The 12495-nt window shown below is 47.5% G+C and overlaps 1 protein-coding gene across 4 annotated transcripts in view; it reads left to right on the top strand.

Annotated features, from left to right (window-relative positions):
• The window catches only part of epha8 (eph receptor A8), a 56869-nt gene extending 44720 nt beyond the window's left edge, over positions 1–12149 (top strand). Inside the window, exons 10-20 of one of the 4 annotated variants that reach the window (XM_029150151.3) lie at positions 1687–1849; positions 3210–3306; positions 4443–4510; positions 4807–4932; positions 5338–5523; positions 5995–6056; positions 6934–7143; positions 8107–8256; positions 8546–8736; positions 9468–9626; positions 10137–12149. In XM_029150151.3, coding sequence (XP_029005984.1) covers positions 1687–1849; positions 3210–3306; positions 4443–4510; positions 4807–4932; positions 5338–5523; positions 5995–6056; positions 6934–7143; positions 8107–8256; positions 8546–8736; positions 9468–9626; positions 10137–10251 — 1527 coding nt within the window. In that variant the 3' untranslated portion in view covers positions 10252–12149. Of the gene's footprint in view, positions 1–1686; positions 1850–3209; positions 3343–4442; positions 4511–4806; positions 4933–5337; positions 5524–5994; positions 6057–6933; positions 7144–8106; positions 8257–8545; positions 8737–9440; positions 9627–10136 lie in introns of all 4 variants that reach the window. The other 3 variants (XM_029150149.3, XM_029150148.3, XM_029150147.3) reach the window with 3 other exon arrangements.
• Positions 12150–12495: the final 346 nt, after the last annotated feature.

Here is a 12495-nt window from a genome sequence, read left to right as displayed (position 1 = left end):
TACCTGGACACATAAGCTCATTGTCTTCAAAGGGCTGTAACTAAGCTGAGCCAACATGCTGTGAACGCAGAGAAGTGAGGCTGGAAAACCTAATCCTGGAAAAGGACCCTGCTGTTAATTGAAAGGAAATGGGGGTCAAGGAAGGAAAGAAGGAAATGAAGGAGATGAATTGATAGATTCCAACACAGACAGGGACAGTGACAGCAAGAGGCCGGCATGTAAGATGTGTGTGTGTGTGTGTGTGTGTGTGTGTGTGTGTGTGTGTGTATGTGTGTGTGTATGTGTGTGTGTGTGTGTGTGTGTGCGTGTGTGTGTGTGCGTGTGTTTGTGTGCGTGTGTGTGCGCGTGTGTGTGTGTGTGCGTGCGTGTGTGTGTGTGCGTGCGCGTGGGTGTGCGTGCGTGTGTGTGCGCGTGGGTGTGCGTGCGTGCGTGTGTGTGTGTGTGCGTGTGCGTGTGCGTATACGCGTGTGCGTGTGTGTGTGTGTGCGTGTGTGTGCGTGTGTGTGCGCGCGTGTGTGTGTGCGTGCGCGTGTGTGTGTGTGCATGTGCGTATACGCGTGTGCGCGTGGGTGTGTGTGTGTGTGTGCGTGTGTGTGCGTGCGTGCGTGTGTGTGTGTGCGTGCGCGTGGGTGTGCGTGCGTGTGTGTGCGCGTGGGTGTGCGTGCGTGTGTGTGTGTGTGTGCGTATACGCGTGTGCGCGTGGGTGTGTGTGTGTGTGTGTGTGTGCGTGCGTGCGTGCGTGCGCGTGTGTGCGTGTGTGCGTGTACGCGTGCGTGTATGCGTGTGTGCATGTGTGTGCATGCGTGTGTGATGGAGGCCGTCCATGTGTGTTTCGATAGGAATCAGCTAATTGCGCAGGGAGCAGTCTGGAAGCTGACAGTCTCATAGCCAAACAAGCAGGATGGTGAAGGATTAGCTCGTCTCCTGAGCCGGCGTCTTAATCTGGCCTCGCTCGGGGGCCCGGTGCACATGGGGGATTTCAAGTGGACCAGTCAGCAATGTGCTTCCTTACGGTTTCTGTAGCCCTGTGCTAAACAATGAGTCATAGCCGAGCGTGTGCGCCGCTCGCTAGCTGAGGGTGATAATGAAGACAGAGCAGGCCTCCGCCGCAGCGCTGCACCCAGTCTTTCTTATTAGGCCCCTGTACTTTCTAGGGACACATGACTGATTGACCCATTGTGCCGTGTGGATGCTCCCTGCACCTCCTGCTATTACCTGCTTTTTTATACCCGCGTTTACAAAATACCTCTGAATTGTGTTTGCACCCTGGCTGCGGGTCGAGCCGGGGCCGTGGTGCTTTCATGCAGCCGGTGCCGGTGGTGTGAATGGGACTGTGCATGACTGAGCATGGTGATAATCATAAAGCTCATAACTAATTAAGACTTGAAAGGAAACACAAATACAGGACAAACATTGTCAGAGGAGCTGCCAGGCTTGTGTTTGTGAGAAGCTAATCCAAAGCTATAAATTACGTCTGACTGACCTTCACCATTTAAAACGCTTCAGAGAAGATTGCAGGATCCAAACTAAGCTTCCACACGTGCAACAGGTGCCTTTTGCTCAGGTTTAGTGCTTCAGTACAAATGTTTTTGTTTGGACCAGCATGTTGTCAAGGTGACAAACGCTGGTTTTGCAGTGAGCCGATGGCCTCCAACCTAATCTTTAAACGTGTCTGTTTGTCTTTAGGATAATGAAGAGCAGAGCTACTCCACTCTGAAGTCTAAGAACACCAGCGCCCGGGTGTCAGGGCTGAAGCCAGGCACCAAGTACATCTTCCAGGTCCGAGCCAGAACGTCAGCAGGCTGCGGCCGCTTCAGCCAGAACGTGGAGATTCAGACAGGCAAAGCAGGTTTGTAGATCGTGAAGCCAACGCTTGTGTGCGCTCCGTGTGCTCGAGCCCCAGGACGGGAAGTGAGAGGTGCAGCCCGGAGCAGAGGGTCCGCTTTGTAAAGGCCCAGCGCAGCGTGGTCCGGCCCAAAGAGGCCGCTCCCTACCGGTCCATTGATCCATTTGCTGGAGGGCCGTTCCCAGCTTCAAACAGGTGCTCAGACGTCTCAGTGAGCCCCCCCCGGCAGGTACAGCACGGACATAAAACACCTTCTATTACAGGAGCTTTCTCTCCTAATAGGGGTGTTGTGCTCCAGGCCTGCACCCCCGTCTTCCTGGTCCCACCCCTGATTCACTGCTAATGGTCCCCTGACCAGCGCCTGCCGGCTCATGCTGCGTCATCAATAAGTCCCAAAGTTTATGGAAACGCACTGAGAAGCCTCTTTCTGCTCTCTAGAACCATGTAATCGCAGCGGATCCTGGTGTTGTTTCACGTCATTATTCTCTCTCCCACTGAGCGCCGGGGAGGAGGCTAACGTTACATCAGCAGCTGCTGAGGTTTCACCCCTCAGCTTGTCATTTCAGCTGACACAAGCACTTACCTGAATATTTGCTTTCATGTCTGTCTGAGACACTTGCAGATTCCAGACAACTTACAACAACTTGTGTAGTTCATTCCTGCTGCCGCACTGAACACTGCTGATTCTGCAACATGACGGACCACATCCAACAACACTCCATGTTACATGTGCTGCATTCACCAACCATCCCGATATGAAAAGAATGAGAAAACCTTTATTTGTCCTCACAACAGCTAAGTACAGTACAGATCAGAGTACAGTCAATATGGCCACAGAACAGTAAATAAGAGACAGCACAGACAGAGACAGACTCACTGGCCCAGTACAAAACTACAGCATATATAAGCTACTGTAAGCTAAGATGGTGGGATGTAGGGGAAAGTGCACAGAGCCACTGGCTCCAGTGAAAGCTGTGACATGCACACAGTCGACTGTGCATCAGGGGCACGCGTGCTGGTCACCACTGATCTGTGTTCATTCCTTCATGAGCTCCCTCTATCTGGGCCAGACGGTCCAAATACATATTCATTCATACAATTCATATCCTACCACTTTGTCCTCATACAGTAAGGGTCACATGCTGGAGCCTCCAGTCAATCAGGTGAGCAGCCAGGTCTCCAGTCCATCAGACAGGTAAACCAGTACACCTCCAGTCTCCAGTCAGCCTGGACTGTGGGAGGAAACCACAGGGCCTCACGCTGAGTCTGGACCCTGGACCAGAGGCCTTTCTGTTTCCCAGCTGACGCGCTGGGACCGTCGCTCACTTTAAGCTAACACAACGTGTCTGTTGTGTGTTTGCAGCCCCCATGCGCTACAACACCATGACCATCATCTGGATTTGCATGGCCCTGGTGTCCGGCCTGATCACCTTCCTGTCCATCATCATCTGCAGGAAACGGCAAGGCAACACTTTACCACACTACCCATCGCTGCTGTGTGTGGAACACTTTTCTTACACTTCTCTACTGTGCCGCTCTTTGTAATGTTGTCTGTGATCAGAACTTAGTGTTATGCATTTCTTTATAACACATGGAAGGAATGTTAGTGATAGTCACCTGGCTTTAAACTGACCTGCATGCTTTCTATCAGTGAACAGTTGTCTTCTTGATTTAAGGCGTTTATTAACATGTCATGAATTCACAGGGGATTTAGTGCGGTTGATTTATGTCCACTAGTTTGCAAAGCAAACATTCCCACTTATCCCACTAGCCCATAATTTCCTCCCCTCTAATGTTTTCAACCTACATCCTCGTAGCGCTCTATTGCATAATTAATTGCACCAAATGACTCTTCATTCAAACATGTTAAGTTATTCACTTCTAAATAGGACATGTGATGCTGTTATGCAGTGTGTTTAAAGCCACTGGATGTAGAAATGCTCAAGTGTTACAGTCTGATCGTTTACACAGACGCCAATGGCTTCTGCTGCAGCTTTGATCAGTGCTCTGGCTAATGCTACTACTAATAATTTGACTTCTTTACAGCCAGTGTAATAAACAGTGTGATTTAGACACAGTTGATTCCTGGTGTGACATTCACAAAGCATCTTTGATATTGTAATTTGTAGATGGAAGGATTCAATTAGAAAACAGAGACCATTAAAAGCGTGGCATTGCTTCTTCAGTATCAACACGTTACAGTCGTAGCAGCTTTTAGTGGCGCCTACTGGATCATAATAGATGTTTGCTGGTTTTTCTATATAACGCCTACGACTCTCTTTAACTCCCTACTTATCGCTCTATGAGCTCCTATGACCCAACTTTCTAAGAGCCCTACAATATTATGTGCAGTACTCAATTTACATTGAGTCTGTTCAAAACAAAGCAGCCCAGAGCGATCTGCGTTGTTTCCCTTCTTGCAGCTTTTTGCGTCTGACTTTCCCTTTGTTGTCTATTTGCATGTCCATTTGATTCTCTGCCTTAACACTTAACTGTAGCTGCTCTAGCTGTTGGTTATTAATGCCTGCTTGATTCCAGCCTGTTCATAGAGCGGTGTGATTCTGTGGATGAAAGCCTTTGTGTGTTGTTTGTACAGACACTGTGGCTACAGCAAAGCCTTCCAGGACTCTGATGAGGAGAAGATGCATTACCAGAACGGCCACGGTATGTTTGTCCATTCCACCATTATTAGAAATGCTAGATTAGATGGCATTTTGTGAGGATGTGGCCTTTTGATCACCGTGTAATAAAGTTTATTCTTAAAGCAAACAGTTTCCATGTGGCTGTGATCAGAGCGTCCGCATGCTGCTCAGACGCTCCCTGTCTGTGTCTGTGCCTTTCTCCCAGTCATTTCTCCCCTTTCATCAGCTTTTCCCTCCATACAGCGGTGACAGGGGCTCAGATGTGCTGTTGCTCCCATCCTCCGATATGTGACCAAATGCTAATGCTGTTTATCTTAGTGTCATTCCCCGACGCGAGGTTCTATATCGACCCGCACACATACGAGGACCCCTGCCAGGCGGTCCACGAGTTTGCCCGAGAAATTGAAGCTTCCAGGATCAAAATCGAGAAAATCATCGGTTCAGGTAAAAATGTGAACTTTTGTGCTTTCACTCTGCCTCACACACACACACACACTGACAAACAGGAGCACAGTGAGAGCGGTGGCTGAGCCGAGGTAAAATCATTGGCCGGTGTAAAGGCTGTGGTGTGCAGCAGAGAGGAGGATGGCAGAGCGGAATCAGAGCGCTGCGTGGGGCTGTCAATCAAAGCGCAGACGGCCAGGGAATGCTAACACTGTGTCCGCGCGTCATGACACCTGCAGACCCACACAGACACACAAGTGGGGAGGACAAGTAGGAACCAGCGTCTGTCTGCTGAGGACAAGCGTTTAGAGCGTTTCTGCAGCATATTTCATGACTAGAACGCAGCAGAGGGCATGTTCTCAAGGGTAAAGCGAGGCGCTCATCTTGGCCTGATCCTGTGTTCAGGGGAGTTTGGAGAGGTGTGCTATGGACGCATGCGACTCCCAGGGAAACGCGACATCCCCGTGGCCCTGAAGACCCTGAAGGCAGGATACACGGAGAAGCAGAAGAGGGACTTCCTGGCTGAGGCGTCCATCATGGCTCAGTTTGACCACCCCAACGTCATCCGTCTGGAGGGAGTGGTGACCCAGAGTACGTGCAACTCACCGCCCGCATGTTGTTCAGAGCACTGGTTTGCAGAATGTCAACCATTTGGAGTCATTTGCTTTAAACCATATTATTTGCTAATCCACCCATTTGTCACCTTTGAGAATGTGTCCAGTTCAAGTCAAGTTCAACAATTCAAACACGTGCGCATGGAGAGTTTTCAGTACTTGCACTTTCACTTGAATATTGATATTTTGAACCTCGTCTGTGTCAGCGGATGGCTGGTTTCACTCCAAACCACAAATGTGTGAAACAAGACACCACCGTAGCCCTGTCTCCTTCAGCTCGAAAGCACGGGAATCGCTGCAATGCCGCCAGCGACTGATGGCCAACGCTCCAGCACATCAGAGCCTGATGCAGCGCTGATCCTCCATCCGCAGACACAGAACATGCAGCAGTGCTTCATGACAGAGACGCTGAAGCACCATCTCTGGCTCTTTGTGTTTGTTCTTTCAGGCAAACCAGTGATGATCATCACAGAGTACATGGAGAATGGCTCGTTGGACTCCTTCCTCAGGGTTGGTCTATTTATCTACTACTTAAGTACGACTTCCTCCACGCTAACTTTGTCTTATTATTACCATTGTTTTCATTGCACAGTAAAGTTGTGGATGGAGTTATATACAGTAGCAGACAAAGGGGTTATGTGTGATCCCACACCCAGGCCACAGTCCAGGTTAACGCCTGACAAAACAGCTGTGATGCCAAAGCTCAAATATTTAATAATCCAACCCGAAACACTTGTATTTGAGAGTTTACTGTAATTCTATGTCCACACAGAATCAGACAGTTAGCATTAGCCACCGTTAACTAGTTTGTGTGGCAATAATAAACAGTGTCGGATCAATATCTTGTGTAGAACAAAGGTGTGTAGTTGTGTGTGTTTCTAACCCTGTCACGCAAACACAATGACACTGTGTGTTCACACACTCTGAGTGGATGGAGGTCGTAGCTCTGACTGGAAGCAGCGTGACATTTAAACCTTACAACTTACAGCTGACTCCAACTCATTACACCATCATTCATCCATTTACCAACACATTCAAGATTAGACCAGTGCAGGTCACTGAAGGCAACACATAAGCACATATTTGATAGCTACTGTGCTGTTCTTCACTGATCCACACTATATTGTAGGTTGAATTATTATTTATCATGTTATTATATCGACAATGTCAAACAGCTTTAGTATCTGCTTATGTGAGAACACTGCTGATTTCTACTTAGAAGCAAATCCCTGTCATGTTTTATCTTAATTCTCTCCTCGATCTTGATTAAAATCTGTCCCATTATCATTCTCGTCATCTGTTCTGCTGCTTTACCATCACATTCTAATCTCCAGCTGACGCTGTCGTTGCCTTTTCCTTCCTGACGCTTGTGTCTCCTTCTCTGCAGAGACACGACGGCCAGTTCACCATCATCCAGCTGGTGGGGCTGCTGCGTGGCATTGCAGCAGGGATGACCTATCTGTCTGACCTGGGCTACATCCACAGGGACCTGGCCGCTCGCAACATCCTGGTCAACAGCAACCTGGTGTGTAAGGTGTCGGACTTCGGCCTGTCCCGAGTATTGGAGGACGATCCCGACGCTGCATACACCACTAGTGTAAGTTTACACTAGTAAAGCAAGAGTCAGAAATGTCACATTCATCAAGACAAGCTGTATAGAAAGCGTTGTTTGGGCAAATAGACAGAAAAATTAGACAAACAAGTGAAGATGTCCAGTACATTCACACAACCAGGAAAGTTAAAGTTAGGAGTAAAACTGTACAGAAGCAATAGTAATACAGTAAAGGTGACAGCAGAGCAGAACCGACTGCTCTGTGCTCCGGCACAGAACAGTCTAATATTAAACCTGCAGTCTGAGGGGAACAAACATATTAAGTCTGGTCTCAAAAAAGAGGAGGCTGCTCCTTCCAGAGTGTGATGCTATCAGCTCTCAGCACACAAAGATGGAAATCAGAGTTTGACTCTGTCTGTTCCAGTCCGTTGAAGCAGAGCCATCAGATTACACAGAGCAAGGTGATTATGTGCAGCATCACTCAGACATTCTGAAGGGGAAGGATCATAGATTGTTGCCGTGTCATTACAGCTCAAATTAACACTTGATAATGGCTAAAGATTAACGCTGTTCCCCTTCCTCCCCTGGAATTGGAGCAAAGTGAATAAAGGCGGATTTAAAGTCACTTTGAACAGACTAAGGATATTAGAATCACAAGTTGTGCTCAGTGGATGCACCGGGTCAAGTGTATGTGATGCAGGACATTCAGAGAAATTAAAGGATCCTTCAGATGTTTAAATGGCCCACGGGCAGCAGTTGGTGGGTTTGCAGTGATGGATGCGTTCGTCAACGTAATTAATTGTCAGTTTATATCAAGAAGTAGTTCACAGACTTGCTACACTTGCAGATCTATTCCTGTCCTGCTCTTTTTCTGAATCAACATTTGGTATTTTAGGGCCCCACTACTATATCAGGCCCAGTACATGTGCATAATATCACACACACACACACACACACACACACACACACACATACACTGCCCTCTACTACTAATGATGCTCCTGACAGGGTGGGAAAATCCCGATCCGCTGGACAGCCCCTGAAGCCATAGCATACAGGAAGTTCTCCTCCTCCAGTGACGTGTGGAGCTACGGCGTGGTCATGTGGGAGGTGATGTCCTACGGGGAGCGGCCCTACTGGAACCTGACCAACAGAGACGTGAGTGCCGTTTGCTGTTTGTACTCAGATTGCAGTCGCTGCAGCTCAGACTCTGCTGCTCGTGTTTAGACTCTGCTGCTCGTGTTTAGACTCTGCTGCTCGTGCTCAGACTCTGCTGCTCGTGCTCAGACTCTGCTGCTCGTGCTCAGACTCTGCTGCTCATGCTCAGACTCTGCTGCTCGTGTTTAGACTCTGCTGCTCGTGCTCAGACTCTGCTGCTCGTGCTCAGACTCTGCTGCTCGTGTTTAGACTCTGCTGCTCATGTTTAGACTCTGCTGCTTGTGTGCAGGTGATCAAATCGGTGGAGGAGGGCTACCGGCTGCCCGCCCCAATGGGCTGCCCCGCCGCTCTGCACACACTCATGCTGGACTGCTGGCAGAAGGATCGCAACGAGAGGCCTCGCTTTTGCCAGATAGTCACCGTTCTTGACAAGCTAATCCGCAACCCAGAGAACCTGAAGTCTCTGGACGCTCTCTGCAGGTGGGTGGGCCGCTGAATGGAGCCACATTTGAAGCTTCACGGGCACATTGTGTCACATGCCAGGAAGACTTTTGATTTAATTTGGCCAGACAGTTCACCACCATTTAATCAAATATTTACTCATGTGATTAGCGGATTAGACTGCAAATCAAAGCAGGGCGCCGCCTGCGAGGGGCTGAGAAGTGATCTCCAGGACAATGTATGATGACAGAGCGTTGGGCCACTGAGCAACTGTCCGCGTGGAGGCAGAGGAAATCCAATCTGATCCCACTGCAGTCAAACACCAACGCAGTGGGATCAAGTCCAAGCCCAAAGTTTCCCTCAAAGTTATCAGGCAGATGAAACTGTGGTCCAGTAAGCTGCTGTGTGTTAAGTAAAAGCCTGGCTGTGATACTGACATTGATCCGTGGGGGGTCACGATGGGCCTGTGATCCCAGGCCGCACGGAGCCAGCGGTGTGTGTGAGGGAGGGAGGACACTGTAGGATGTCAGGCATGTCTCGTGTATTAATCAAGCCAAAGCAGCCTTGCTGCCTCCACAGCCACCTCTTCTCTATCATTTTAAGTGCTATTGATTTGCTGCTCCTTTTCCCCAGCCGCTCTGCCGCGCGCTCGCTTTTCCACTCTTTTCCTGGTTTTTGAACTCCCACCAACTAATCTTTTTGTCTTCCCATTCATCTTCCTCCCTCTCTCTCTCTAACTACAGCCATCTGTCTCTCTCTCTCGGCCGCAGCTTAAACAGCCCTCCGCTGATGGAGAGAGCTCTGCCCGACTTCAGCAGCTGTAACTCAGTGGATGAGTGGCTGGACACCATAAAGATGGGCCGCTACAAAGACCACTTTGCAGCCGGCGGGTACCACACTCTGGGCCACGTCGTGGGCATGAACCAGGGGTAAGAGCTGAGTGCGATGGAGAGCGATGGGAGCTGCTCACCGTTAGCATTAAACTGCTGCGCTCCAGCAGCTGATGCATGTAGATTAAAGATCCCAGAGTGGAAATTCACTGCACTCAGGGCTTTGGCTGTTTGATTGACAAGCTGAAGTAAGTTTTACGTCTAGCGAACTTGAATCGTAAAGCCGCTCGCTGTAGATCTGGCAAACAGACAAATCAGCCTGATTTACTCGGTTAATTGACACATCCACCGCGTTTAGCCACTGAACTCTACTACGAGTGCAGAAAACCCACAGAAACACCTTTCTCGCTGAGGATCATGGGAATGTTTTCTTAGTTTTATCCTGGCTTCTAGTCTAGATTTCTCATCTCGAGTAAAGGACCTTGAGCATCTTCCAGCACGTTGTAAGTCGTGTGTTTGACAAGTGGCCAATTAAACCCGAGTGGGCTGTTTATTAACCGCTCCATGTCCAGCCTCATGTTTGCTGTGTTTGTCCTGCACGTGACACAGGGACATCCAGAGACTCGGGGTGACGCTCATGGGACACCAGAAGAAGATCATGACCAGCGTGCAGCTGATGAGGGCGCAGGTCCTGAACAAGAGCGTGCCGTCGGTGCACGTATAGCCCCGGCACAGCAGCATCTAGAACCTGACGCGTCTGTGAGGTCTAGAGGGACTGCAGGGGAACCAGACGAGCACATGAGCGCCAGAAGGATTTTTGGAGAACGGGACCTTTTTCTGGAGATTAAGAACAAAAAGGTTTTAACTACAGACCAAGTAAAACAGACTTCTTTGGGACACGTGCGACCTTTTAATTTTTTCCTATTTGATTACAATTTCTGGGTTAAATGTCTTGTTTATAAATGGAAAGACTGCCTTAATTGCCACAAATCAATTTAATTTTATTGTATACAAAGAAAAGATAATTTATGGATCATGAATTTATCAGAGTGCTATGATTTACTGAACCTGTGCGGGTGGAGGGACGCGGCGGATGGAGCTTCCCACGCGATCTGCTGACGCTCGCTGCTTCTCGTGCAGCGAAGACGTGGAGAAGTGAGGTTTGCCGGATCGTCTCCTCGGCGGAGAAGACCTACAGTACTTCACCCCAGGCTATTAATACCAACACAGGCACGTTTCTCCACTGTACAACCTTGATGAATGACCCCAGGAGAGCCCGCAGCCTTCTGTCCAGTTTGAAGCCGCACAACTAATGTACTGGGAGGAGATAAGAGCTTAGAGTGCACTTTATTCCAAAATCTATCTGTGGTGTGAAGGCTTTAAAGTCCCAGTCTCTACGCAGCTATACGTGAAGCCAGAGCATCCTGCTACAGAAACCTAAAAAACATATAGAAAAGTCATATCTAACACCATTTATTATAATTTCCACTGTGAAAATAAAGTGCATATATTGAAATGACAGATGGTATGTGTTTAAAATAATTTGGCACAACATCTGATCTAGAGTCAGTATATTTAGAGATTTATTGTTGGATATTTTAACGAAGGCTTCCAAACCCACTGCCCTTTAAAGTCCTTAAATCCGAAGCAAATGTTTTAAATTTTATTTGTGATGTAAAAATGTCTGTTTGACCTTGGGAGCAGCAGCCGTCGAGGCTCTTCCTGTCAGGTAAGTGTTGAACCTGAGCTGAGCTTCTTCCTGCTTCTAGCTCAAAGGTATTTCAAGAGTTCTGCTTAAATATTAAAACATTACTTCTCACAGCATGTCAGGTACTTGTCTTCCCCTTTTGTTTAAACTACAGAAACACTTTTTTGTGGCTTAAATACATTCAAAACATCCCATAAATTGGAAGCATCTCGCACTAACTTCAAAAATCCAAATTTATTGTAGCACCATGTCAATGACAGAACTGGCATTTTAATGCCATGACACCTTCTCTCTTCTACAACTTCTAATTTCTTGACACCGAAGACAAACATGGTACCGAAGCTTATGTCAACATATTTACTAATGGTACATATCTGAGCACATGCACAATGAAGTGTTACCTCTGTTTAAATGTGATGACACTGTTTGCCTCAGAGCTGCCGATCAGCTGGAGAACAGGAGGCTCTGAACGTCCATCAGCCGTGTTCTTTCCCCATGCGCATCAAGAGAACGTCCTTCCTGTGCACCTCAGTAGGTTTTCCTCTAGATGGTTGATGTCAGTTTTTATTAGTGAAGAACCTCATAATGTACTGGAGTTTGTATTATAGCGGCGTTTCACTACTGCTTTTTCTCCAAGACACTGGACTTGAACTGAAGAATCATATTTTATAATGTTAGGATATGTTTTTGCTAGATGAATTGATTTATAATGTTTACAGCAAGTTCAGTCACTGGAGGAACGGAAAAAAGATTTATTCACAACCTATTTATTCATATTCATGTTTCCAAATAATACAACTGCAAGAGGTTTTATTACAGTTGATGAATCATCTTTGTTGCTAATGATAATTCATAAATGTGCAAACTGTCCATAAATACACAATAAAGGAACGTTTGTCTGTGTGTGACTGCAACAGTGCTTTCTACCTATTTAGACTAATATCAGCTTGTTTATCGTTGCATCTTGAACTGATTTTTAGTTTTAAAATAATATTAATGGAGGTTTAACTTCACTTATATTATGTCTGTGAGGAACCTCATCTTTGAGAAAACTGCTTCACTAAACTAACCATCACAAACAATTACAAACTCACAATGATTCCCACCATCATCTCAGAAATCCCCACATTTCATCTTTTAACAATCGTTGCAAGTGCATTACTGCCAGCACAGCTTAAACTGATGACAATAAAACTAATGTACAGTCACATGCATCGGTTGCTTCACATCCATCACTTGGATCATGGATCAGCAATGACG

Source organism: Betta splendens, chromosome 5, assembly GCF_900634795.4.
Source record: "Betta splendens chromosome 5, fBetSpl5.4, whole genome shotgun sequence".
Classification (NCBI taxonomy): Eukaryota; Metazoa; Chordata; class Actinopteri; order Anabantiformes; family Osphronemidae; genus Betta; species Betta splendens.
The sequence above is the reverse complement of the archived record's forward strand: the minus strand, read 5'-3'. Positions and strand labels throughout refer to the sequence as shown.